We start from the raw sequence: 26772 nt of genomic DNA on the forward strand, positions 1-26772 counted from the left end.
GTGCCGTCCGTGTTACAGAGTATACGTTCCGACCTTCGTGCTTACATATTCCACCTCCGCCCCGTCTCAGTCAGCTGACCACTGATTAAACAAGTGACGAAACACAAGGCTGCTGGTTCGGTATTTGGGGGAATGTGTTGACACATTATTTGATAGTATATAGTAGTTTAAGAGAGAGAGATATTGTTCATGTCTTTCGATGGATCCGGCCACCTCCACAGCGACTCTTCAAGACGACTCTGAGTAAGATGAACTTTAAGCAGTGGCTTTCGTATCATCCCAGCTTCCAGATGTACTGCAAGCCCTTCACAATAAGTTAGATACAATATAAACATATGCGTTTTAGTGTAGGAAACGCTTCTACTGTTAATATTGGACAGTTATCGGTATGTATTAGATATAGATTATATAGATGTATGTGTGTATTTACGAGTTCCGTCCTTCTTCAATGAGTGTGACAAGTATTTGGCGAGTTATCTCGGCAGTCTTACACGGCATGGTTGACTTTTAATTGACTCCCCTTGTGGTTTTAAATACCCAGCTGTATGTCCCTTAACACAGCTGTAGGGATACACCTCGACTCCAAAAATTAGCAAAGAAATGTACCTTGCAGTGTGCCGCTGTCCCAACATCCATAGAAGCTTGTATATTGTCCAGAGTTTCTTTTACCCGACATCGGTTTCCTGGAACTGCATTCCGTGTCGATATGCTTCTCAGGCCGAGTTCGATATGGGGCTGGTGGCCGTCGTGGCGCCCAACCTCCGCGGCTATCCTGAAGAGCGCAGAGGCCAAGATCCTCACCCGTAAGCAGTTTAACCAGTTTCTCTCGATCAAATTTAATTAAGTACTCGGTTATTATACAATGTTCTGCTTGTTACAGGTGTTCAAAACGACATGTGGGCGAGGTATGTGACTCTTCCCAACCAGGAGCGAATATGGACCCTCACTGTGACCAACAAATCGGCTCCCAAACCCAAACAGCAAGGTGTGATATTCTTATTATATAAACATTATACACAGATGTCCTCAACTTCTGCCTACCTTCCAGCCTTTATTAGTTATTGAAAAGGTTGGTTTGAGAAATCACAAATCAGTACTGACTTTTTGACCGTGTATGGCTGGTTATATTATTAGTTTTTCTATTGTGAGAGCCCGTGACGATTTTTTTCTTATAATTTGCATGCAACGTTTGCTTTGTTGAATGCTGCCTTCTTCCTGCATTTTTATAATGAACATTTCTCTTTCATGAAAGTTTAAGCAGAAGTGGGCTATGGCTCTGTTTAGAGCCTATATAGCTCAACATGCTAGGGGTTCAACCTGCTCCTTAATGACACATTTCTTTCATCGTTAGTTGCTTTGGATGACAAAAAACGCAATAGCTCATTTGTTTATTTTACATTGACACATTAAAATTTGACTAAGTGACTGTAAATCTGCCAATGACTGAATCGCTCTTTGATCCTCCTTGTCTCGGTCTCCTGCAGCCCCCACTAAGACCCCCCTGGTGATGGTCCATGGGTTTGGCGCGGGGGTGGGCCTGTGGGTAAAGAACCTGGACCGGCTGAGTCATTCGCGGCCCCTCCATGCCTTCGACCTGCTGGGCTTCGGCCGCAGCACCCGGCCGGCCTTCCCCAGCGACGCGACGCAGGCCGAGGACATCTTCGTCAGCTCCATAGAGCAGTGGAGGCAGAGCCTGGGCCTGGACGACATGATCCTGCTGGGCCACAGCCTGGGGGGGTACCTGGCCACGTCCTACGCCATCCGCTATCCAGCCAGGTAACGGCCAGTTTTAAAGGGGTCCTATTTGACCAATCAGGTGTTGTGGTCGAGTCCAGCCAATAACGAGGCTTTTCACGAGTGGGAGGGTCCGCAACAAGATCTTTATGATGGAAGAGTCCCAATATCAGTTGGTACAATCCGACTCCTTTTAGGCTATCCCATGGGACTGTACCAACTGGTACCCCGTACCAGTCATCCCAGCTGTTCTCCTTATTAAGGGTGTTCTAATATCTGTGTTGGACCTGTAAAATGTGTGTTTTTAATAAATAAAGCAACATGTCTGGTGTTTCAGGGTGAAGCACCTGATCCTTGTCGACCCATGGGGCTTCCCCGACCGGAACCAGCCTGTGGCGGCTGAGGCCGAGGGGACGCAGGTGGTGAAGAGGCCCACCCTGCCGCTCTGGGTCAAGGCGGTGGTGTCCGTGCTGGGCTTCTTCAACCCCCTGGCGGTCATACGGGCAGCGGGCCCCTGGGGTGAGAGACACCGTCGGGCTACCACGTGTATGATAGGGCTTGTCGTGGTCCTTTAGCATGTTGTTGCATATCATTAGCATTAGCAGCAAGGTGTAGAATGACTCGCCGCACCGTAGCATGCTTTAGCTCCTCGTAGGATGCCTTAACATGGAGTAGCACGTCAAGAGTATGTCGCAGAATGTCTTGGCATATATAAGAACTTCAAGGCGTATCGTATTGCGACATAACGCAGGGTCGTATGTTGTAGCCTATGTTGGCATGTAGCAGCTACAACAGGGGTTTCATCGTGTCTGGTTCTCCAGGGCCGGGGCTGGTGACCAGGTTCCGGCAGGACTTCAAGATTAAGTTTGAGGATCTGTTTGACGACGACACCATGACCAACTACATCTACCACTGCAACGCACAGACGCCCAGGTGACCCCTGCCGCTCACCTTGGTCAAGCTAAGGCAGAATGGAACCATTTCTAAGGGTTACACAATATGTGCGCCTTCTGTTAATAAATCAACACCCTGTAACTAGGTCACAATGCCCCACCTTGTTTGGTTGACAGTCTTTGTCCCTGACCCCTTCCAACGTTGTCGTAAGAATTTGCATCCAATTATATACTTTTTTAAAAATAAAATATATCTATTTTTTAATTAATCTCAGACAGAACATGTTGGAATTTTAATATGGATATAACCATTCAATATGTAAAACAAATGTACGGTGTATCAATAAATAAGACTCACCTTCATCCACCACCCCCTCCTCCTCCTTCCTATCCCTGCGGGGCTGCAGCGGCGAGACGGGGTACTGGGCCATGATGGAGTCCCTGGCCTGGGCCAAGAGGCCCATGCTGCAGCGGGTGGACCAGCTGCCGGCCTCCCTGCCCGTCAGCATGCTGTACGGGGACCGCTCCTGGATGACCAGCTCCTCAGGCCTCGAGGCCGCCCGCATCAGGGGCCAGGCCTACACCCGGGTGGAGGTGCGTGTGCGTGTGCGTCTGATTTGAATAGATAAGACGTCATATTTAATGCAGTGTATGTACTTCTCTAACTGTCTCGCCTTGTCTGTCTCGGTCATTCTCTGTAGCTAATCAAGGATGCCTCTCACCATGTCAACAACGACCAGCCAGAGATCTTCAATAATATGGTTGAAGAAATATGCAACTCTGTCGACTGAGCGTCTGTGTTTGCCTACTGGGTGGGCCAGAAACATAAGCTCTGCGTACATAAAGTGCACGATTGGGTAAGACCTGGTCACATACTAGTGCATACTGGCACTAGATTTCAGCTCTATAGAAGTTTATGAACTGCATTCACTTTTGTTTTTGTTATCAACTGTATCTGTGGATATACAAAATATTGTACTGTTTCTGCTAAATGCCTTTTATTTATGATGAATAAGTCTGTGTCTGTATGTTCCGTGATGTGACTTTATTGTAAACGGGTAGAAGTGTTTTGCCTTTTTCTGAGATATTTGAATACAAATGCCAATGTTTATTTTTAATATACTAAACTCAGTCTGAAGCAGAAGTTCTAGACTTCCATGGCCTCCATTTCACATATACCTCTGCACACTTGCTGTTTTTGTGCATTGTATTTTATATTGTGACATCTTCTTTTTAATCAATAATAAAATTATGTGATTTACTCTTTAAGTTCTATTCTTTTAGTTTTGCCAATATTTAGTTTCCTCCCCTCGTACTGCTACCTTGATGTGGTGGGGAGAAATTGTGTGCCCCATAGATTCTGGAGGCTATACCGGTGGGGTTTAATGCCCCCGGCAGGTTCAACCAAGCCAGGCAGGTTCCAGAGTTGAGGCCAGAGGATAAACAGCACACTGGCCCTCCAAGTTGGGGGTCGGGCGTGGGGTTAACCACCCCACCCCGGAAAAAACAAGATGTAACACAAGCAACGACAAGGAAACAAAAAGAGAACTCTAACCGACAACCCTTCTTTCGACCAGGAAGAACATTACCAATGGAACCTGGAATATAAGGACTATGTACCAGGCAGGAAAAGTAGCGGAAATAGCAGCAGAGATGAGAAATTACAACCTTGTACTATTGGGAATTAGTGAGGCAGGATGGACACAAGCTGGTAAGAAAAGGCTCATGAGCGGAGAAATGCTCCTATATTCAGGCCATGAGGAGGCTCCACATACTGAAGGCGTTGCTCTCATGCAATCCCAATCAGCACAGAGAGCACCGATAGGGTGGGAAGCCCATGGACCAAGAATCATTACAGCGACTTTCAGAACAAAAGAGAATACATGCATGAATGTAATCCAATGCTACGCACCACCCAACCATGAAGAAGAAACAAAAGATGAGTTATACGACAGACTACAGAACATCTTGGGCAAATACTCAGAAAGATATGACCCTCCTTATGGGAGACTTGAATGCAAAGATAGGAAAAGACAACATCGGATATGAAGAAGTGATGGGGAGACACGGACTGGGAGAAATAAACGACAACGGAGAGAAGCTTCTAGATATCTGTGCATCAAACAAACTCGTCATTGGAGGGTATATTACCCAACAAGAACATACATAAGGCAACATGGGTATTGCCAGATCATGTTATGGAAAACCAAATAGATCACACTACAGCAGAATGTAAGACTGAAAAGGAGGAGTAGGTATTGCATCAGACCTGCTAATGGCCGGACTAAAACTCAAATTACAGAAGAACAGGACAGCGCACACGGGAAACTGAAATAAATACAACGTGAACTTGCTAAGGGAAGAACAAATAAGAGAAAAAGAAAAGCATCAAGTTCGACAAGCTGAAATGCAGCAACAAACTAGAGGAAGAGGTGGAAGAAGCAGCGAGAAACGGAAACATGAGACAGCTATATGGCAGTACCAGAAAGCTGTCAGGCAAATACATCAAGGCAGAAAAGACCAGTAAAAGATAAAGAAAGCAACACCATCAAGCTATAGGACGGGCCAACTCAATCGATGGGCGTGATACTTTGGAGAGCTGCTTAACATGCCCCCACCAGCAAACCCTCCGCGTATCCAACCAGCAGAAAACGATCTCCCCATCAGCTGTGACACACCTAGCAGAGATGAGATTCGGACAGCGGTACAGAAACTGAAGAGTGGCAAAGCAGCAGGGCAAGATAACGTTCCAGCAGAAACATTAAAGGCTGCCTTGAACACTACTGTATAAATGCTACATCCACTCTTCAGAAAGGTATGGGATGAAGAAAAACTGTCACCTGACTGGAAAGAGGGCTTTATTAACAAGATCCCAAATAAAGGTGACCTTGGAAATTGTGCCAACTAAAGAGGGATCACACTACTCTCGGTACCGGGGACGGTGCTAAATAGAATAATACTGGATAGAATGCAAGACGTAGTGAACCAACAACTAAGAGACCAACAAGCAGGATTTAGGAAAAAACTGTCATGTGTCGACCAGATTGCCACCCTTCGTATAATCATTGAACAAATCTTAGAGTGGAACTCCCCATTGTATATCAACTTTGTTGACTACGAAAAGCTTTCGATAGCGTGCACAGAGAGACTGTCTGGAAACTATTGAGAACTCATGGAGTGCCCACTAAACTAGTGAACATGATTTAAAGCAGCTACGAGGGAATGACATGTAGAGTTACATGAGGGACAACTCACTAACCAGTTTGCAATCAAGACGGGGGTTTGACAGGGCTGCCTGTTATCCCCATTCCAGTTTCTCCTAGTCAATGACTTGGTCATGAAAACTGCAACTGAAGGAAGCAATGGAATCCAGTGGACATTATGGACACAACTAGAAGACCTGGATTTCGCAGATGACTTGGCACTACTTTCACACAATCACCATCAGATACAAGAGAAGACGACTCTACTCGTAGAAACATCAGCCCAAGTGGGCCTTAGCATAAACAAGGGCAAGACAAAAATAATGAGGATGAACACAAATAGGGGGGAGCCAATAACACGAGAAGTGGAGTATTTTTCCTACTTGGGCAGCATCATCAACAAAGAGGGAGGGACAGATGCAGACATCAGCTCCAGAATAGGAAAGGCATTTGTACAACTGAATATATGGCGCTCAAAGGAGGTACAACAACAAACAAAAGTATGAATCAGTCCTGTTCTATGGAGCCGAGACCTGGAGAACAATAAATTCTACAGCAAGCTAAGAACAAACCTTCATAAACGGGGGCATGAGAAGAATTCGGCAAGATCACCAATGAAGACCGATGGACGAGGACAAAGCAAACACTAGAGACAAAATTGGACAAAGAAGATGGAGATGGATTGGGCATACCCTTCGTAAACCAATGTCGAATACCACCAGACAGGCTCTGACGTGGAACCCCCAGGGGAAGAGAAAGAGAGGTCGGCCTAGAAACACCTCGCCGAGGGAGTTCCAGACAGACATAAAAAAGATGGGATGCGCCTGGTCACAGATAGAAAAGAAAGCCAGCGACCAAGTTCTCTGGAGATCCTTTGTCGACGGCCTACACCCCCCAGGGGGTGTCAAGGCATAAGAAGAAGATGAATATTTATTTTGTTTATCCATTTGAGAACATTGTTTCTCAAACTTTTTATCCCGCGTATTTGCCTCCCCAGGTACCACAATTATGAACGATGTTATAAAATATAACAGAATACAATAGCGTAGGCCTGCAGCCCTATTCAGCTACGCACAGCTCACGCAGGAGGCACATTTAACAATTGTATACCAACAAACTTTTTTTTAGAAAAGCTTAAAGGGGACATATTATACCACTGACAACACATGTGGGCGTGTCCTCCTAGATGTATGACGGATAGATAAGCAACGTTTGCTACAGTCCACTGGGTAGGCTGGTAGACTGATCTATCCAGCACACATAGGTGGACTCGCCCAACTGAGCCTGCAATGTCAGAAGCTGCACATTTTCAAAACGGCTTGTAATGGCTAATCACACTCACACCTGGTGGTATAATATGTCCCCTTTAATTATTATTAGACTAATGAGATGGCTGCGTGTTCGGTCATAAGATGACGTTTGACATGCGATGGTTTCATGGATTAATTTCTAAGAAAATCATCAAACATACCGCCTGTAATCTGTTCAATGTCACTGTTTTTTACAGTTCTCCACGATCGAAGTGTTTTTGAACCATTAATAATTGTTTTGTTGATTCCTCTGCGCAACACTAAAAAGCGCATCGCGTACCAGTTTGAGAACCACTGCGTTAGAACGTTAAAACGGCAAATATATCAAATGCTCCCATTTGGCCACTAGAGGCCAGTAAAACATTATCTATCTTATTTCGAGGAGCTACCCCAACCAGGGCATTCTTTTTTTCTCTCAAGACTAGTTAAATATTTGAGGTTGTAATTATGTAACACTTCCGATTAATGGCTTCTTTCAGTGTGAGGGGAAAAGTTACAGGTAAGTAGGCCTACATGTTTCCCCCTCTGCTCCTACCTCTGAGCTCATCCTGCCTTCCACACCTTCAATAATGACATGGTTGCCCATCGTTTTACTGTATTTGACTTTATTAGCGTCACAATAAGTAAAAAAAACAACAGTAAAACACAATTTAGTTGGATAAATACGGTGATGCATTATTAAAAATATATTTGTTCTTTTCACATTTGTTTTTAGTGGCTGAAAAGCAGGAAGGGGGGGGGGGGGGGGGGGGGGGGGTAAGGGAAGTTTTCGTGCCCTTCTTGGTGGGGACAGGGACAGGGGGGGTAAGGGAAGGGTTCATGCCTGCCTTGGTAGATGAACGAGCTGTTCAAACAGTAGAAAGTGATTTAAAATGAGCAAACAGATTAGAGCGAGTTATAACATAATACTGACGTCAGTGTTCAACATATAAACTGTCACAATCAGGTGAATGGCATAGCACCACGTTAGTCTTGATTTTTTACGGTATCTAAACCGGTCGTTCTTACGCAAACACCACCTCATATTACACTAAATTTGGACGGCAAAAAACAGAAATAAAATGTAATATAATAAAATAAAAAAATAAAACGAGAATAGTCTAATGTATTTGTTATTTGGCTAAGGGGTTGTCCTTCAGGTGAGCTGTGTAAGGCACATTGTAGGTAACCATTGTTCACTCACTCAGCTTAGCTTAAGTAATAGCAAAATCAGTGCATGTGTGTCACCGAAGTGACATAGATAACACACTATATACATAGACACATGTTTCTGTGTGACTTCAAAGTTATAAAAGCTACTCTAGCGTTCACTTCCTTATTAGGGTTTATTCTTAGACGCGTATATATACGCGTCTAAGATATATAAACTTATGTGTACAGTTTTTGTCCCACAAATAAAGTGTGGGACAATAGAAAATGAAATACAATGGCCATGTTACACAATGATAATAATACTGACGGTTTCATCATGTCATGCATCCAAAATTGATGCGTGATCAACCCATGTGCACAGCTTAACCCCTTCTTGTTCTCACCTGGCCTGTATCTGAATGACGTCGCGTCTCGTTAGATAAAAGCCATCTTCCAGCCCACACACTCAGTGAGGAGGTCAACTGTCAGAAGGTATAGTGGCTGCGCTGTTCACCTCCCAGCCCCACTAAGTATTGGGTTTGATTCCCCTCTCCATGACAGCATCGTAGCCTGTAGGTGTCCCTGGCCTAGGAGGCTTTAACCCAGACCTGTATCTAAATCCACTGTTAGTCACGTCACGAGGGATAAAATCCTCTATGGACGACTAAATTGTTCAAATGTTTAAATCGGACCATCCACCATGCCATGGGGCTGACTTGATGACCGTGATCCTTTCAGTGCTTGGCCCACCCAGCGGTGATGGGTGGGCGGGTTGGTGGGCCGGGCTGCATGTGGTGGATGGAGGGTCACCTTCCTGGGCCTCAGGCCTCCAGGACCAGGATGTCTGCCACCCCGTGGACCTGGCTCATCTGCTTACAGTCCAGGGACACCACCAGCTTCTTGAGGCCCGGCTGGGTGGGCACGAAGTGCTCCGTCACCCTCACCGTGGAGTTGGCGCCCACATCCCTGCAGGAGGAGAAGAGAGGAGAGGGGGGGACGCAGGAGAGGGAAGGCGAGAGGTCAGGGGAGATATCACTAAACATTGACCGGGAGGGGAAAGTTAGAGAGGAACCAGAATGTAAATGTGTGTGTGAGTCTGTGTCTGTGTGTCTTTATGTATGTATGTATGTATGTATGTATGTATGTATGTATGTATGTATGTATATATGTGTAGGTATGTGTGTGTGTGTGTGTGTGTGTGTGTGTGTGTGTGTGTGTGTGTGTGTGTGTGTGTGTGTGTGTGTGTACGTAATGTATATATACATGTGTGTGTGTGTGTGTACGTAATGTATATATACATGTATGTGTGTGTATGTATGTGTGTCTCTGTGTGTGTGTATGTATGTAATTTATGTGTGTGTGTGTATGTATGTAATTTATGTGTGTGTGTGTGTGTGTGTGTGTGTGTGTGTGTGTGTGTGTGTGTGTGTGTGTGTGTGTGTGTGTGTGTGTGTGTGTGTGTGTGTGTGTGTGTGTGTGTGTGTGTGTGTGTGTGAAGAATCTCCTTACCCCACCACCACCTTGTGGCCCTTCTGCAGCCCCAGGCCCTCCACCCTGATGACCACCCCCTGCAGGGTCCGGGGCAGCGGGTTGGTGAAGCTGATCTTAGCAGACATCTCCTTACCCACCTGCGCGTCTCCCACGGGCTGTAGACACACAACCAGTCAGTCAGACACAGGACCAGTCAGACACACAACCAGTCAGATACAGAACCAGTTAGTCAGTTGGACACACACCCAGTCAGTCAAACCCAGAAGCCGTCAGGACAACACATAACCAGTTAGTCAAACACAACACCAGACTTTGGAGGGGCCTACCTTGACTTCCAGATCGGGTGTGCGCAGTCGGAAGGTGGTCTGGTGGGCCAGGACCTGCTGGGTCTCAGAGACCCGGCCGGACAGGGTGAGCATCATGGCGGCCTGGTCCACCAGCTGGTCCTGGTACAGCTGGTAGGGCAGCACCCAGTCGATGGTCTTCTCTGTTGGGTACCACACAGAGCCATTAGTACGCGAGTGCGGTCATTTCCTGGAAGGTAATGCAGCCTCCGCAACACCATCAAACACACCATTAACCACTTGGATCATCTGGGCTCAGTTTCAGACCAGATAATAAGGGCGGCATGTGGCTCAGGAGGCAGAGCGGGTTGGCTGGTAACCGGAATGGTTGCTAGTTCGATCCCCGGCTCCTGCTAGCTGAGTGTCAAGTGACATCTCACCCTGACTGCTCCTTATGAGCTGGCTGTCGCCCTGCGTGGTTGAATCCGCCGGTGTGTCAATGTGTGAATGAATGGATGAATGTGGGGTAATATTGGAAAGCGCTTTGAGTGGCCACTTGTTAGAATAGCGCTGTATAAATACAGTCTGTTTACCATTTATAATGCTGATATTGTCATGTTAGGTTTACATGTGGTCCATAGGGTTTAAATATGGTCCATAGTGTTTAAATATGGTCGATAGTGTTTACATGTGGTCGATATTGTTTAAATGTGATCGACAGTGTTTAAATATGGTCGATAGTGTTTAAATATGTTATTTTCCCTCACTCTCCACCTCATCCCTAACTCTCCACCTCAAGCTGGTGTGTAGTGAGCGTTCTGGCGCCGATTGGCTGCCGTGCATCACCCAAGTGGGTGCTACATATTGGTGGTGGTGGTTAGTGAGGTCCCCCCTTCACTTTAGGCGTCTTTGAGTGTTATTAATTATTATTATTCTTCATGTTTAACCTGTTTTCCTTTTATTCCTAGTCTGTTTTACATAGTTTTGAATGATGACTATATGCTCTGTAAGGTGACCTTGGGTGTCTTGAAAGGCGCCTCTAAATTAAATGTATTATTATTATTATTATTTCCTCTCCGTTTAACACCACCACCATCTTCATTTTCATCACCACCACCACCATCATCTCCGTCTTTATTAACATCACCATCATCATCATAACCCCCACCAACCCCACCCCCATCATCATCATCATCACCACCCCCCACCATCATCATAACCCCCATCACCAGCGCTCACCTTCATCTGCCAGCAGTTTGATGGTCAGCGTCTCCTTCTTCACGGTGCCCTTCAGCACGCCCGTGTAGTACATGACGGACGCCTGGCTGTGCAGCGCGGTGGAGCGCGGCGAGGAGCTCAGGTTCGTCACCGTGATGCTCAGGTGGGCGTCGGCCCCCATGTGGGGCCCCTCCCCGTCCATCGTCACCTCCACCTTCACGTCCTCGGCCAAGGCCACGGAGTACGTGTCGGGCTTGCTGCCGTAGCGACTGGCCGTCTCCACGGAGATGCGCTCCTCTTCCGAATCTGGGGGACGGAGGAGGGAGGGAGGGAGGGAGGGAGGGAGGGAGGGAGGGAGGGAGGGGAGAGACGGGTCAGACTTTGGTACTTCTTTAAAAAATGTAGAACTAGAGGAAATATGGAGAAGTAATATTTGGAGGACAAATAGAGCTATGCTGGAGAAATAGACGAGGTATGGAGGAGGAATATTTGAGATATGGATGAGAGGTTTTGACCCCTTACTGGAAAAAGAAAGGTTGGACACTTGACACCAAATATCTCTAAAGGGCAAGTTAGGACTCCCCAGCACCCCCAAGAGGGGCAGAAACCTCGAGAAGGAACCCAGGAGAGGGATCCCTCCTACCAGGAACGGCCAGGGGGGGCAAGAGGTCCCACATGGGCAGACTTTTACTGGCACAAACCCAAGCAGAATCCCCTGAGCTGGCCCTGAGCGGGGGGTGAACTCGGCAGTACCTTCGCTGTGCTTGTAGAGCTTAGTGATGTCGGCCCTCTCGTCGGAGCCCACCGCCTTGGTGCTGATGAAGTGGCCCACTGCCTTCTTCTCGCTGTAGATCTGGGCGAAGGTCCCGTCCAGGTTCCTCTGCCAGTAGATCTTATCGCTGTTCACCTGGTGGGGTAGGGGGAGAACGGTGAGAAGACTGGGGGCCGTACGGCCCACACTGCTCTGTCGGCCGGAGCCTTCTACTGTGGTTACAATGCTGGGTGGCTGGTGCTCTGCAGCTCCAGCACAGGATTAAGGTGGAGGCAGATGTTTGCTCATCACTATGTTTCTATATTTATTTCAGGATTATTCCAGGATTATATAATATGACAATAAAGACTTCAACCATTACCCCTCTAATCTGAATTCCCTGTAAAGTCACTTTTAGATAAAACGTTTTAGATGAAAGCCTCCCCTGCTGAACGACTAAACAGTCAATCGAACGTAGACGGATGAAAGTGGAAAGCGTCAAGCGTTGCGTGTCCACTGCGCTCACCTCGGCGAAGACGAAGGGCGTGTCGTACTTGAGGAAGACCTGTCCGGCGCGGATGGCGTTGACGGAGGCGGGGCCGCAGCGGAAGGTGCCCTGGCTCGTCTCCTGGGGGGTGGAGTCCACCGCCTGCCAGCCGCCGTGTCCCGGGGGCAGGTCGGGACGCGCCATCCAGCAGTCGTTCCAAACGTGGAAGTTCCTGTGGGGGGTCACGTCACACCACGTCACGGGGCCATAGTGCTATGGCTACGTCACGACGCTGGGATGACAGCGTGACATCCACCGAGCCACGCCGTCATGGAGATGCGTGACGCGCGCGACAAAAACACGACGCACAACAACGTGTGTTTTCATGTCCTTCGACACCAGATGTGCACTTGACCATGTGTAACTGATGTGGTAATAGTTAAAAAATGCACAAATCCAGGGTTGAACCATAAAACGGCAAATGCATCCCACATGCGCGACGCCACCCGTCCTCCCCCAGAGGAATGAGGTCGTTAAGTTCATTCAATTGAAAACATAACGAAACCTCCCCCAAGGCAGGGCGGGCCTCCCCCAGCTGGCTCGGATAACAAGCAGCATGCCCCCCCTGACGTTGATCAGCCGTGCTGGGCTGTATCAGAACACGTGGTGTGACAGAGCGCCGGCTTTTTAACCCCCCCGGGTGGCCGGGGGGCTGGGGCAGGTGTGTGTGGGGGGGGGGGGGCGGGGGGGGGGGGATCTAAATATACAGGACATTCCGAGTGCCCGGGATTCCTCGGGGTCAGACGGAGGCACCCCCACATCAGAGAGGGGGTGGGGGGTGGGGGGTCTCTAGGAGTAGCCGTAGGCCAGGGGCCCACAAGCAGGCTCTGGAGGGGGCGTGGGCGGATTACGTTCCGTGTTGGTGTCTGATTATGTCATCCAATGGATGATACACATCGTGAGTCACGGCTGTTGGAGAACCCGCTCCGATGTTGAGTAACACTTGTTCCCCAAGCGGACAACTCTTGCAGCACACCTCTTGCTCTGGGTGTTGGCCGGTGGCGACGCCCAGAGCATTTGCCGTAAGAGAGACACTCACCACAAGAGTGACCGTAAGAGAGACACTCACCACAAGAGTGACCGTAAGAGAGGCTCTTACCACAATAGAGACGGTAATAGAGGGTCTTACCACAAGAAAGACGTAATAGAGGCTCTTACCACACAGAGACGGTAAGAGATTCTCTTACCACACAGAGAGACCTTAATAGAGGCTCTTCCTACAAGAGAGATGGTAAGAGAGGCTCTAACCACACACAGAGAGACGGTAAGAGAGGCTCTAACCACACACAGAGACGGTAAGAGAGGCTCTAACCACACAGAGAGACGGTAAGAGAGGCTCTAACCACACAGAGAGACGGTAAGAGAGGCTCTAACCACACACAGAGAGACGGTAAGAGAGGCTCTAACCACACACAGAGACGGTAAGAGAGGCTCTAACCACACACAGAGACCTAAGAGAGGCTCTTACCACACTGAGTCTTTGTTGAGGTGGTTGATGGGCTCCATTTCCTCGTCCAGGTAGACGTCGGTGGTGAGGGACACGTCTGTGTCGTGGGCCGACTGGAAGTTGGTCACGCTGCGGGCCGGGATCCCCAGGCACCGGAGCACTGTGGGCGGAGAGAGAGAGAGAGAGAGGAAGGCACAGGTTCTCAAATGGCTCCGGGTTCTGGGTTTGCACCCAAATGTCCGCAGTCATTGGACTGCAAGTCTGCAAGCCCCCTCTGTTTAGTGACATGCATCCAAACCTTCACTTCGGCCATAACGTGTGCAAAAAAACAGCGCCTGGTGTTATGGGGTTCAATTCCTACTGGGGGGGGGCAATGTATGCACTCTAGTGGGGGATTGAACCAGCGACCATCACAAAGCCAACTGACCACAGCCATCGTGTTGGGCAGTGACAGCGTTCTCAAGGCTTATTGGAAGTGAGGAAGAACCCTGGCACACTTTCTGTTACACACACACACACACTCTCGCACGTTACCAACGCCGCCTTTGACAAGGCTTGCATGGAACTTGCATCGCCCTCGGCTCAGTGAAAGCCGGCCACACGACGGCCTGCGTCGGTCCATCTGTCCCTAGCAGCGATGGCAGGAATGCAGAGGAGTGGTATTTTGATAAGAGCTATGGCTAGCTTCTATCAGGGGCCACTGCGCTATCTGCTAAGTTGTGAGATTGGCCAGTAAGAGTTCAGGAAATCTTTGGGCACATGTGCACAAAGACATAGGCTAGCATTGGCTTTATAATCTAAAGTTCTACATCTATGCTAGTGACTTGTATGAAATGCCCTGGGTTGAAATGCTGGTGTAGCGTGCATGCAATTTTGGCCCTGGGGTTTCTCAGGTTTCAGTCCTAGGAAACCCATACCCCCCCCCCACACACACACACACACACACCAACAAACACACACACACACACCCCCCCACACCCACACCCACGCACACACAGTCATGTAGTGGGACAGACGACACACACACCTGTGTTGGTGACCCCAGAGAAGACCCAGCACTGTCCGTAGGCCACGGGCGTCCCATCGGCCTCGTGGTACTGCTTCAGGATGTCCACGCTGCTGCTCCACGCCGCGGGGCTCGTCCCGTCGCTGTAGTCCCCGCTCCAGTTCCCGATCAGAACGCCGTAGTCGTCCTGCGCGTTGATCTGGGGGAGGGGGAGGAGACGGGGAGTGAGGTCACAAAACCAAGTGATGTCACTAAACCAAGTGAGGTCACTAAAGGGTGGATGGATGAGGATGGGTGACGAGAGCGTTTGATTGGCTCGCTGTCTGTGTGCGATGCACAAAAAAGGAATGTGAGGAAGAGTATCTAGAAGAGTAGCAGTCTCACCATGGCGGAGATGACCCGCACCACGTTGATGGGGTCCCAGCGGCCAGCGGGGGCGATCTCACTCTTCTCCAGCAAGAACAGACACGCCTCCAGAATACCCTCCTGGAACTACACAGAACAACACACAGGAACAGCTTAGTAACTAGCTCTAGTAGACCACACAGAGGAACAGCTTAGTAACTAACTCTAGTGAAACACAGAGGAACAGCTTAGTAACTAGCTCTAGTAGACCACACAGAGGAACAGCTTAGTAACTAACTCTAGTGAAACACAGAGGAACAGCTTAGTAACAAACTCTGGTGAAACACAGAGGAACATCTATATAACTAGCTATAGTGAAACACACAGAGGAACAGCTTAATAACTAACTCTAGTGGAACACACAGAGGAACAGTTTAACAAGCAACTATAGTTGAATATACAGAGGAACAGCTTGATAACTAGCTCTAGTGAAACACACAGAGGAACAGCTTAATAACTAGCTCTATTGGAACAAACAGGGGAACAGCTTAACCACTAACTTCAGAGGAAAACACACAGGAGCAGCTTAACAACTAACTCTAGTCAATATAGCTTGTTATTAAGCTGTTCCTCTGTGTGTTCCACTAGACTCTAGTGGAAAACACAGAGGAACAGCTTAATAACCTTGTAACAGGAAATAATTATAATATGACTACACCTCAGAAAAATCCTCTCCAGGGAATTCCTTATGATATGAATTCACTCTTCCTTTAAATAAGATTCCTTGCAAAAACTCTTAGGTTGAGCAGGCAGCGAGTCCACATCCAAGCCAAAAGAGCGGATGTGCACGGGCGACCAAAGCACTTCTTGGACGGCGGTCGCACCTGTCCAAAGTTCCAGGTCCGGGCGCCGATCTGTTTCTCGGTTCCATAGTAGATCCTCCCGGTGTCGTTGAGAACGTACTCGTTCCTCTCGTCATCGTCGTCCAGGAACACTGAGTCATCTGCACAGATCCACAAACAGATATGCGTTATGGAATTGAACCTGAAGATCAATGTCTCACCTCGGCTGGCTGACAGACACGTGAGCCAAAGTGAGACCAAAGTGAGACCTTCATCTTTATCTATCCATAAATCTAGCTTCAACCTTCCATGCCAATCTATCTCAACCCATCTTTATCTATCTATAAATAATCTTCTTTACCCATCGTTATGTATCCATACATCTTTCGTGTCATTATACCTTTAAGGCCCCTAATGGCCCATACGGCCCCTGATTAAAGTGACAGTGAGCTCATGACCCTGGCCACTGTGATTCAATAGGCCAGGAATGTGGATTTCCTTCTCACAGAAGAAGTGAAAGTGGCCCCCGGGGCCAGGAAGCGCTGGAGAAACACAATGACAGCATGGTGCTATAAGAGGTGGCCCCAAACTTTACTAGAGAGACAGGAAATGATGCGTACTCTGGGTGGTCAGCCCAAGCCATGTTGGACTTGTGTCACTGGATTTGAACCGCAAGTTTTGTTTAAAAAAGGGTTTTCCGACTCACTAAAGTGGCGACAACTCTTTGGCTCCTACTTCTCGATGGGAGGGCGCACACACACACACACACACACAGCCTCTTTGCTCTCCTCCACAAAGCACTGTACCTGTTTTCAACCCCAGTTGCCCCCAAGGAGAGTCTCTCTCTCTCTCTCTCGCTCTCTCTCTCTCTCTCTCGCTCTCTCTCTCTCGCTCTCTCTGCGTTTTGTTTACACGAGGATGTGATTATCAGTGAGAGGCAGCCAAGGGAATTTTGCAGCAGGGGGGGAGAGAAGAGGGGGAGTGGAGAAACGTGGGGAGACGAGGAGGAAGGAGGGTGAGTGTAAGAGGGAGGTTAGCCGAGGACAAAGACGGGACGGGAGGAAAATTAATAGGAGGGGAGGAGGAGAAAAGCAGAGGAGGGGAGGAGAACAAGGGAGAGTTGGATTAAAGTACAGCCCTGCAGGGTTGGAGGTGTGTGTGTGTGTGTGTGTGTGTGTGTGTGTGTGTGTGTGTGTGTGTGTGTGTGTGTGTGTGTGTGTGTGTGTGCTGGGGGTTTCACAGAAGAGGGAGCGAGGGCAAAAAGAAGAAAAGGAAAGCTAAGGAGCATTCGAGATGAACAGGACAGAGGAGGAAGAGACGCCAGGGAGAGAGGAGGAGGAGGAGGAGGAGGAGGAGGAGACACAGGGAGCTGTGGAGCGGGAGAGAGGGGAGGAAGGGAGGCTGGGGGGTGAGTGAGGGAGAGGGGAGAGAGGAGGGAGCAAAATGTTGACCAAGAGCGGGGTGGAGGAGGATGGAGGAGACGGAGGAGCTGTCGACAGAGGGGTGGAGGAGGCAGGAGGAGGCATAGAGAGAGGGGCGTGGAGTAGGATGGAGGAGACGGAGGAGCTGTCGACAGAGGGGTGGAGGAGGCAGGAGGAGGCATAGAGAGAGGGGCGTGGAGTAGGATATGTTCAGAGACGGCAGAGGAAGGTACAGAGGATCTGGAGTTATTTCACAGTACAGCTCTGGAATTACGTGTGTGCTTGTGTGTTCGTGCTTGTGTGTATGTGGGTTTGTGCATGTGTGTGCGAGTGTGTGCTTCTGTGTATACCGTGTGTGTTTGCGTGCGTGTGTTCCTGTGCGTGTGTGTGTTTTTATGTGCGTGTGTGTGTGTGTGTGTAGGTGCATGTGTGTGTGTGCGCTTGTGTATGTGCGTGGGTGTGTGTATGTGCATGTGTGTGCGTGTGTATGTATGGGCGTGGGTGTGTGAGTGAAGCATGTTGTAAAACAGAAGACAGACGTCTGGATAAGGGAGAGACGGAGGGAAGGATGGGTGGAGGTCTCAAATAACAGAGGGGGAGTAAGTAAGAAAGCGAGGAAGAGAGAGAGAGAGAATTTCTAGAGCAGAGAGAGTGAAGCAGATCTAGAGAGAAAGATAAGAGAGTCACAGCTGCAAGATGGCCATGTGCACGACCCATGATGATTCACACAATAAATGTGGTATTCTGTGTTTTCTTTTACTTTTATGAGCATGAAAATAATGATTGAGTGAGGGAGGAAGGAAAGGAGAGAGAGAGAGAAAGCGATAGAGGAGAAAGGGAAAGAGAGATGGAGAGAGTGCAAGCGAGCGAGAGAGCACATTGGACACACAGCCAACAACAGCACATAAACCAAGACGCACTCTTTGTTTTTCGGTTTCGCAAGCCTCTAGCCACCGCTCTGGTTTTTCATTGTTAACAACCTAGGTCGAATTAATAATTATTTGGAAATAGTTTACATTTTTTACTTTGAACTTTTAACGACTGCATACCAACTGACAAAAGAGCAGAGCTAATAATCAACGGCTGAAGCCCCCTCTGACTCCTATATCGAACGACCAGGACAAAGTTCTAGAGTTGAAGAGGGATGAGAACCAGAGAGCAAACATCTGGAATGTTTGTTTAATCGGATCCCAAAGGTAGTGCCAAAGTAACTTTTGACATGAGTGGGAAGAATTTAACTCACTTGCAACTTGTCGCTATCCATCATGTAGCCAAGAGAATCTCCCTCTGTCTGCGTGTGTGTGTGTGTGTGTTTGTGTGTGTGTGATTGTGTGACCTAATGTTTCTGGCATCACTACAACACATTTGTTTCCGTTCCCCTTGCATAGTTATTCATCTTGTCTGTCAGCCCCATCAACAGCTAAATCAATTATACTGAAACAAGGCAAGCCTTGTTTATCTGATTCAGCAAAACGTTTTTCAGACATAAAATAAAAGTCTGAAAACTGTTTTCGGTGAAAAAATTATAATATTTTTGTCAATGCAAAAAAAATAAATAGTAACAAAATAAACAGTCAAAAGAAGAATCTGGTGAAGCAGGAATTGGTTAGAAGAAGATTGGTTGGAACTGATTTTGAGGACTACTACAAGAATGTTGACGACAGATCCTTTGGCCCGCTCTACACGTTCATGTAATGGGACTGGATGATGCGTTACCTTCACACCAGGGGTTGAACAGCATCACCACCTTCTTGCCGGCCTCGTGGACAGTGACATCACCGCCCTTGGCTGAGCAAGTGGTGACAGAGAGTGCGTAGACGCCCACCACCGCCTTGGGGGTGGAGTTGACCGACAGCTTCACCGTGTTGCCGATCTGCTCCACGATCTTGGCTTCCCACCGGTCGTCCTCTAGATCGTCTACCAACGGCACGATGATGTGGGTGCCCTTGGACACGATGGGCAGAGGACCTGAAAGAGAACAGGCGACTTGTTACGCATTTAGCATTGTTTTTTTTGATAGTTTGTTTATATGTATTTTTTTCATATTTTCTACATTCATTTGAAGAACTAGGAATCACATTTCCTTATTGTTGTTAGTGAAACCATACAGGTCTTTTCTGCAAATGTCTGACATTTGACTGGCATTGTGGGTAGAGAAAGGCCGTGTTTTGATTGCTGCTCCCGAACCATGGATGTGAACCTCCATGGATGAAGAATAGGAGGGAGGATGACTGTGATCTTGTGTACTTTTAGTTGCTGGTTGATTTATATGGTGGACTGTGTTTTGATGGAGTTACATTAGGATCCATTTAGAAAATATGATATGATACGATGCTGAACGCACTGTTGTTGACAGCTGATTGTTGCCAACACATACCCTGCCAAAACAATTACAAAGAAGAACAAAGTTAAGCCTGTAATCATGTGGCAGGGGGCGGGAAATCCATAATTCCACTGGCACTGTCTTTCATAGATACAGAATTTCATTATTACTACATTTGAACAGCAACCCATATCCAACGGCGTTGATAAACAAGACTCTTCCTCTGGGCCGATTCGCTAGATAAATTGCAGAGCTGCGGACCACAGACACATTGAAAGCATTGAGCTGGTATAACCATTATCTATTCTGACATACCAGTAAACAGACTTTGGCCAGATGTGGAGCAGGGGGTTGCATGTGAGTAAATGCAGATGTTGGTTGGTTTGGAGAGGTGAAGAGATAGAAATGTCCGTCAGCATACCTCAGCAGGGAGGAGGTTCGTACTCAGCTTCCCAAAAAATAAGAAGTAAAGGGATCCGGATATTTTTGTGCAGAACTATTTATTTGGGCCGCAGCACCCTGTAGTGGGGCTGGCGGCCGATTGTCGTCAAGGTTACGGGGTTAAAGAGAGACAGCATTGTTCGGTTGAGATCTCCCCCTCCCTTCCTCGCTCACCACTCAATACTTGGAAGGAATAGGAAAAAAAGTCTCCTTTGCCAACGACTTGGGAAACTATCATCGACTGTTCTTGGGTCCATGGGTCCTTGTCATCAATGATTGAATTGCAAAAACGTACATTGGGATTCAAAGCCAGAACCTTTCGGGCTTGGAGACAAACACCCTAACCACTAACACATAGCTCCCCTCACCGTAAATCCTTCCTATTGGCTGGAATAACAATACCAATAACAACTCACAATAACATATGTACGACAATCGGTTTTGCAAGTGATTTCCGCACACACTTAAACAGACATTTTTATTTCCCTCTTTGGAATGTTTCGGTTTGCTGATTGTTTTCATTTTTTTCCCGCTTCCTCCCGTTTCCCTTCCTGGATTGGGACCTTCCCAACACACTCCCCCAACTCCCTGTTGACACATAGGTGACAGGGACGAGTGTGTGTGGCCTCCAGCATGGAATGCTCTCCCATGGGTGTCGTGTAATTGTGAGGCCAGTAAAGCCAGGAGAAGAGGAGGAGGGGGTAGAGGAAGAGGGCTGGGTGAAGGCGGTGGAGGAGGGGGAGGAGGAGCAGGGGACGGAGGTGAAGGAGGAGAAGGAGGACGAAAAGGAGCAGGTGAAGGAGGTCAAGGAGGAGCAGAGGAAGGAGGAGCAGGAGGAGACGGTGAAAGAGGTGGAGGAGGAAGATCAGGTTGAGGGGCAGGAGGGGATAGTAGGTGAGGTCTGCTGTCAAATGATGTGTGTGTGCGCGTGTGCGTGTGCGTGTGTGTGTGTGCGCGCGTGTGAGATTACGATCCAATAAATAAAAAGCTTTCCTGTTTTGTTTCACTGTGCCTTCATGATCGCCTTCTTTGTTGTCTTTAACTCCTTATCAAAACACTATAGCGTCAGACATTGGGCGTGAGTCACCTCCTTATTATATCCTAAACACTCCCATAAACACGCCTTGGCCTCTTCATCTGTCACTCTTACGCACACGGCCGTCTCAATGCAATATGATCTGGCACAGCACACCCCGAATGTAGCTGGGGAATGGGGCTGGGTCACTTGTAACTCGTTGCATTTTGGTGTTTTTTGGTCATTGCGTGTTATATCTTATTGGTATTTTCATTTAGCAGGCGACCTGGTATTTTAGGTCATCAAGGATGAGACAGGGCTGAGTGAGGCTCCTTGCCCATTAATGTCTCTGTCATTACAGGGAGGCATTGCGGATCGAAATCCAGAGCCAGTCAGAACAAAAATTACGTGACTGCAGAGAAAACAAACACACGCAAACCTCGCCATCTTCTGCGGCATTTCCTGCGCCTCAGATATTTTGCAAGTTGCAAAATATGTCGGAGCAGATGATGAAATCTCAGCAGATGACGGCATTGGAAACATTGTGTTTAATGATTCAGAAAAGGCGTGATTTGTTTTGATCGTATTTCCCCGTCTCCAAGGTGACCCCACTGGTCCTAACCAACGGAAGCTGCAGTGACAAACAAGTTGGTCCACAAAGGACTCCTTCGGTCACGCCCGGTCTAAATCAATTAGATCCTACCTGTCTTGAGGTCCAGGTGCATGCTGTCCGTGTCCTGGTTGTAGGGCCGGCTCAGCTCCAGCTGGATCTGGAAGGCCTGGCCTCGCCGCAGGACCAGCTCGTCCCCGTGGAAGGCGTCGGTGTGGTGCTCCGTGCGGTTCTGACCCGACTGAGAGCTCAGCAGGTCCACCGCCCGCACACACAGCTTCACCTCTGGTGGAGCCAGGGGAGGGGGGGGGGGGGGGGAGAGGGAGAGAGAGGGGGGTTGTTATTACAACCTATCACAACCTGGAGGTCCTTTGAATGAATGGGATTAAATGACAATATTCACTATCATAATCATACTTTTACTAGTTGTGCAAGGAAAGTTTATTCCTTCAGTTAAAGTACTTTCATAGTGCTATACAAAGGAAGAACTCGCGTGTAAAAAATCCTTAAAAGATAAATAAAAGGACATGGAAATGACATGAAAAAAAGCAGACGCATGACATTCCTGCTGCATTAACACCCAAATGCTCGCCCAAACGATTGATAATATGGTTATTTTTATAAATATAAGTCTTGTGATGATTATAAATGGCTGGCTCCATTTTGGCCAATAGAGGTTATAGAGAATTATATAACAAAGAAGGATTGCTCCACCAAAGGAAAAAAGTCATCATGAACGGCTCGGCTATCTCACCCTCCATCTCGTTCCCATTGGTCAGGGGAATGAACTTGGGCGGGTCCTTGTCGGCAACGGGCGTAAAGGGGACCACCTCGACCTTATCGGTGACATCATAAGAGTTGCTGGCTTGGGGCTCGCAGCAGCACGGGCACATCTTCCGGAACCAGCTGCGACACCCCCCCTCTTCCACCTCTCCCTTCTTGCTGCCGTCATTGGGATTGATTGACACCTGCACCCGGGTGGGCGGCGCCGCACCGGCGTACCGGCCCACTCCAGACACGCCCCTCACTGACGGACGTTCGCTGGGCATTCTGGGAAAAAGGAGGAAGAGGTGATGATTTAGGAGATCAAGAGGCTGCGATAAATGGAATCACGGGAGGAGAGAAGAGGAAAGGAAGGGAGAGAAGGGGAGAATATAAGGGAGGAGAGGAGAGGAGCGGAGAGGAGGAGAAGTGAACAGCAGCGGAGCGTTCAGGAGACGAGAAGTCAGGAGGGACAAAGAGGAGAGAGGAAAAGGGGAGGAGAGTGAGGGATATGTCTCGGCTGGTGGTTCTCATGAGCTTTGAGTGCGTACACAACACGGTTCAAACACAGTGTGTCACATGTCCACGCGACCCCCACTGCACCAAACATGCACTACATGACGCATGTATGTGTTCATTTATTTACCAGTAACTATCCAACTTTTGATTGCGTCTCCACACTTTTGTTTTCCAACGCCCACAACCCTTCTTATTTTCGTTTTACAATTTCCCACAATTACTGCATTCCTGCCTCTCTCTCAACTTTCCCAAAACTCTGGGCATTTGTCAGCTATATTTTTCCAAAGCAAAGCCAACGCACTCGGTGTGATACACTAACAGCTGCAAACAATCTGCCCCACCACGGCTGTTACAGAGAGAGAGAGACAGAAAGAAAAAGAGAGGGGCCGACAGAGAGGGAGAGAAATGAGAGAGGGGAGAGTGCATATGGAGATTTGCATGCAGGCAAGAATTTATGTGCAGATATGCATGACTACTGTGTGTGTGTGTGTGTGTGTGTGTGTGTGTGTGTGTGTGTGTGTGTGTGTGTGTGTGTGTGTGTGTGTGTGTGTGTGTGTGTGTGTGTGTGTGTGTGTGTGTGTGTGTGTGTGTGTGTGTGTGTGTGTGTGTGTGTGTGTGTGTGTGTCCCTCCATACCTCAAACACTCTGCAGATCAACCAAACATGACTAGGCTAGTATGTATTTTCCTCAAATCAAACAAATTGGAAGAAGGATCACAGAAGACGAAATGAAGAGAAGGAACCAACAAACGCCTCCCTTTCACTCGTCCGTATAACTCCCACCATGGGACTCAGGGTCAAAGGTCAAATGCCCAACTGCTGTTTACAAGCAGAGAAATTCCCCCACCATCGCCTCCCCCTCTCCCACCTCCTCTCATCCTCTGTCTCTTCTCTCTCCCCTCCGTACAGATAAAAAACCCTGCTAATGGAGTATGTACACAAATGCATCTCTCACACACACACACACACACACACACACACACACACACACACACACACACACACACACACACACACACACACCACCCCAGGGACCTCATTTCGTTTATTGGTTTCTAGTAAAACACGACTTAATCTAATACTCTAATTACCCACAGCTGGTCAATAAAATAGAACCAGAGGCTACGTAAAAACACATACTCACGTACATACGTACGTGCGTGTGTGTTGAGAGGTTGAAAGGGCAAGGGATCTACATTCTGCTGTAGCATGTGTGTTTGCCACACATGCAGAAACACACACACACACACGAAGAGACGGAAACTCCAGCACAGACACACAGGCATAGACTCAAACAAATGCATAAAGACACACATGCACACAAAAACACACACTATGCAGCGGCACATACACACTATGCAGAGAATGACGCAGATACACTATGCTTGGACACGCGGACACACACACACACACACACTTCTCAAATGGTTAAGATAATTGCGTTCCCCTCTCTATAATAACAAATATCTTGTTATATTTAATGAACACATCTATTTTATGTAATGAGTAAGAGTGGTTAGAAACAGCTCTGATGAAGATGATTGGAGGAGAAGGATTTGGATCGTGGATGTGAACATTTACGACATTGATTGGATAGAGGAGAGAGCGATCAAATGGAGTTATCTGACCTGATCACAAAACAGGACAGATGACAGCTGAATTGGTGTGTGTGCATGTGTCAAAAAAACTACTTCATACCTTTAGGAAAAGGCATATATAGACAGAGAGAAATAAAGGGAGAGATAAAGAGAGATATGACGAAAGAAAGACAGAGATAGAGAGAAAGACGGACATAGAGAGAAAGAAAGAGATAGAGAGAAAGACAGATTTAGGGAGAAAGAGATAGAGAGAAAAACATAGGCTATATTGAGAAAGACAGATGTAGAGAGAAAGACAGATCAAGAGAGAAGAAAAAACAACGACCAAGAGATATAGAGTGAAGACAGGTGAAAATAGATGAATCTCGCCGAATTAATTCAATGAATCGGTTTGTCAGATAAGATCGCTCTCCTACATTTCGACATCTCTCAAATATTTGGCCAAACTCTAGTTCTGTTGATTGCATCACGCCCAGCACACCAATTATTTTTGATAAATAAACATCTTCCTCATAACAGGGAATTATTCCAAGAAAAACAAAAATGAAAAGACGCCGAATAACGTCTCAACATCGCGTAAACTAAACCTCTACATCCCTCCCCGTCCTTTGAGACGTCAATAAACCTGGCTTTGATTGATCTCTATGGCAACAGTTCAGAACGGACCAGACAGACGGCAAGAGGCCTACAAGACATGTGTCACCCAGTGACAGAATCAAGTTCATTCCTGATACACTCGCGGTTCCGTTTCTCGCAATGTGATCACAACATGTTTTCATTATAAGCTAACTAGAGCGCATTGTTCCACTCTAACTTCGAGTTGGCATGGCGACAGCAGGGACGGAATGTCTGCTGAGACGACGTGATAAGAATGTTACCTTAACGGGCCCTGGTGGCTCCTAAACTCACTATTAGAAATATGATGATTAAAGTAATTTGAATTAACGTTTATTATGAGAAATTAATAAAATAATAAATATTATTAAGCGTCAAGAATTATAGGCCTACTTTTTTAACACGTATATAAATAATTTGCCCTTAATCGGATCAGATAAGTAAAAAAAATATAGGCCTATAATAGTGTCCCATATTAGGGGTATTATTATTAATTAATACGATACTGCTACACTATATCGGTTTTAATTTAAAGGGCTATGATTTTATTCGTGCAGGTCTAAGTTCAAGTTTATGAGCAACCTATAACTTTAGAATAACGGTCTGTGATTGCATGTCAAGTCCCCGCGGGCGAGGATCAAATCTGTTCTAAAAAAAAAGTTTACGGGTGTCTGGAACACGCGCAAACATTCTCAAACCAGAGCGCGTTTTATGGACCACAATTCCAACACTAAAGATGAGACAGCGTTATGAAAAACAAAGTAGACCTACACTTAATGAGCCCGTTGTTGTTCTCCAAGTCAAGTTTCACGTTCCTAATGAGATTTGGCCATATCGTTAATATCAAGTTAAGACTCAGTCAGCACAAACTACTCGCGTCAAAGTTCTGCAAACACTCAACCAACTATGCAAAAAGACTGAGGCTATTAAGAAAACGTTATACATTGGTTTTGGAAAAATGTGTTTCGTTATGGATAAAGATTGAAACCTTACTTATCGAGAATGTTCTTGAGTAGGTTTCTTGTTGCTCGGCGGACCGGTGACAGCGACTGGAATAACGGGAGAAGTTAAAATGCACGCTTGCTGTTCAGATCGTATATATACCCGTGCCAACCCAGGAATGTACGCGAGATCCTTTTATAAAAGCGACACACCCCTGTCTCTCTCACTTTTCCCCTCGCTCGACCAACCCCGGGGGCCGTTGTTACTCACGATATCCTCCAGTGCAAACTCAAGGTTTGGGTGCGGCATGCATAAGTCAGTGTAC

At 47.4% G+C, this 26772-nt stretch overlaps 2 protein-coding genes across 2 annotated transcripts; one reads left to right on the top strand and one right to left on the bottom strand.

Moving 5' to 3' along the window:
• The first annotated feature begins 48 nt into the window (after positions 1-48).
• Positions 49-3894, top strand: abhd4 (abhydrolase domain containing 4, N-acyl phospholipase B). The gene is made up of 8 exons (XM_060059099.1): positions 49-243; positions 718-803; positions 881-985; positions 1485-1776; positions 2072-2253; positions 2556-2667; positions 3035-3221; positions 3329-3894. Exons 1-8 carry the CDS (start codon positions 200-202, stop codon positions 3416-3418), a joined length of 1098 nt encoding a protein of 365 aa, XP_059915082.1. The 5' UTR covers positions 49-199; the 3' UTR covers positions 3419-3894.
• A 3829-nt stretch (positions 3895-7723) lies between these two features.
• Positions 7724-26699, bottom strand: tgm1l1 (transglutaminase 1 like 1). The gene is made up of 14 exons (XM_060059092.1): positions 26499-26699; positions 22767-23062; positions 22106-22297; positions 19340-19591; positions 16245-16363; positions 15400-15507; positions 15037-15214; positions 14031-14169; positions 12542-12734; positions 12018-12171; positions 11286-11570; positions 10089-10249; positions 9781-9917; positions 7724-9237 (listed from the first exon to the last, which is right to left on the bottom strand). Exons 2-14 carry the CDS (start codon positions 23059-23061, stop codon positions 9093-9095), a joined length of 2358 nt encoding a protein of 785 aa, XP_059915075.1. The 5' UTR covers position 23062; positions 26499-26699; the 3' UTR covers positions 7724-9092.
• Positions 26700-26772: the final 73 nt, after the last annotated feature.

This window comes from Gadus macrocephalus, chromosome 8 (genome assembly GCF_031168955.1).
Source record: "Gadus macrocephalus chromosome 8, ASM3116895v1".
In the NCBI taxonomy this organism is placed as follows: domain Eukaryota; kingdom Metazoa; phylum Chordata; class Actinopteri; order Gadiformes; family Gadidae; genus Gadus; species Gadus macrocephalus.

Excerpts from the sequence above, each read along its gene's own strand:
- abhd4 (XM_060059099.1), top strand. The coding sequence starts at position 200 with ATGGATCCGGCCACCTCCACAGCGACTCTTCAAGACGACTCTGA. Across the intron at positions 804-880 it reads AGAGGCCAAGATCCTCACCC|GTGTTCAAAACGACATGTGG; the intron begins GTAAGCAGTTTA and ends TGCTTGTTACAG. Across the intron at positions 986-1,484 it reads TCCCAAACCCAAACAGCAAG|CCCCCACTAAGACCCCCCTG; the intron begins GTGTGATATTCT and ends GGTCTCCTGCAG.
- tgm1l1 (XM_060059092.1), bottom strand. The coding sequence starts at position 23,061 with ATGCCCAGCGAACGTCCGTCAGTGAGGGGCGTGTCTGGAGTGGGCCGG. Across the intron at positions 12,172-12,541 it reads CGCCCTTCGTCTTCGCCGAG|GTGAACAGCGATAAGATCTA; the intron begins GTGAGCGCAGTG and ends CTACCCCACCAG. Across the intron at positions 11,571-12,017 it reads GCTCTACAAGCACAGCGAAG|ATTCGGAAGAGGAGCGCATC; the intron begins GTACTGCCGAGT and ends TCCGTCCCCCAG.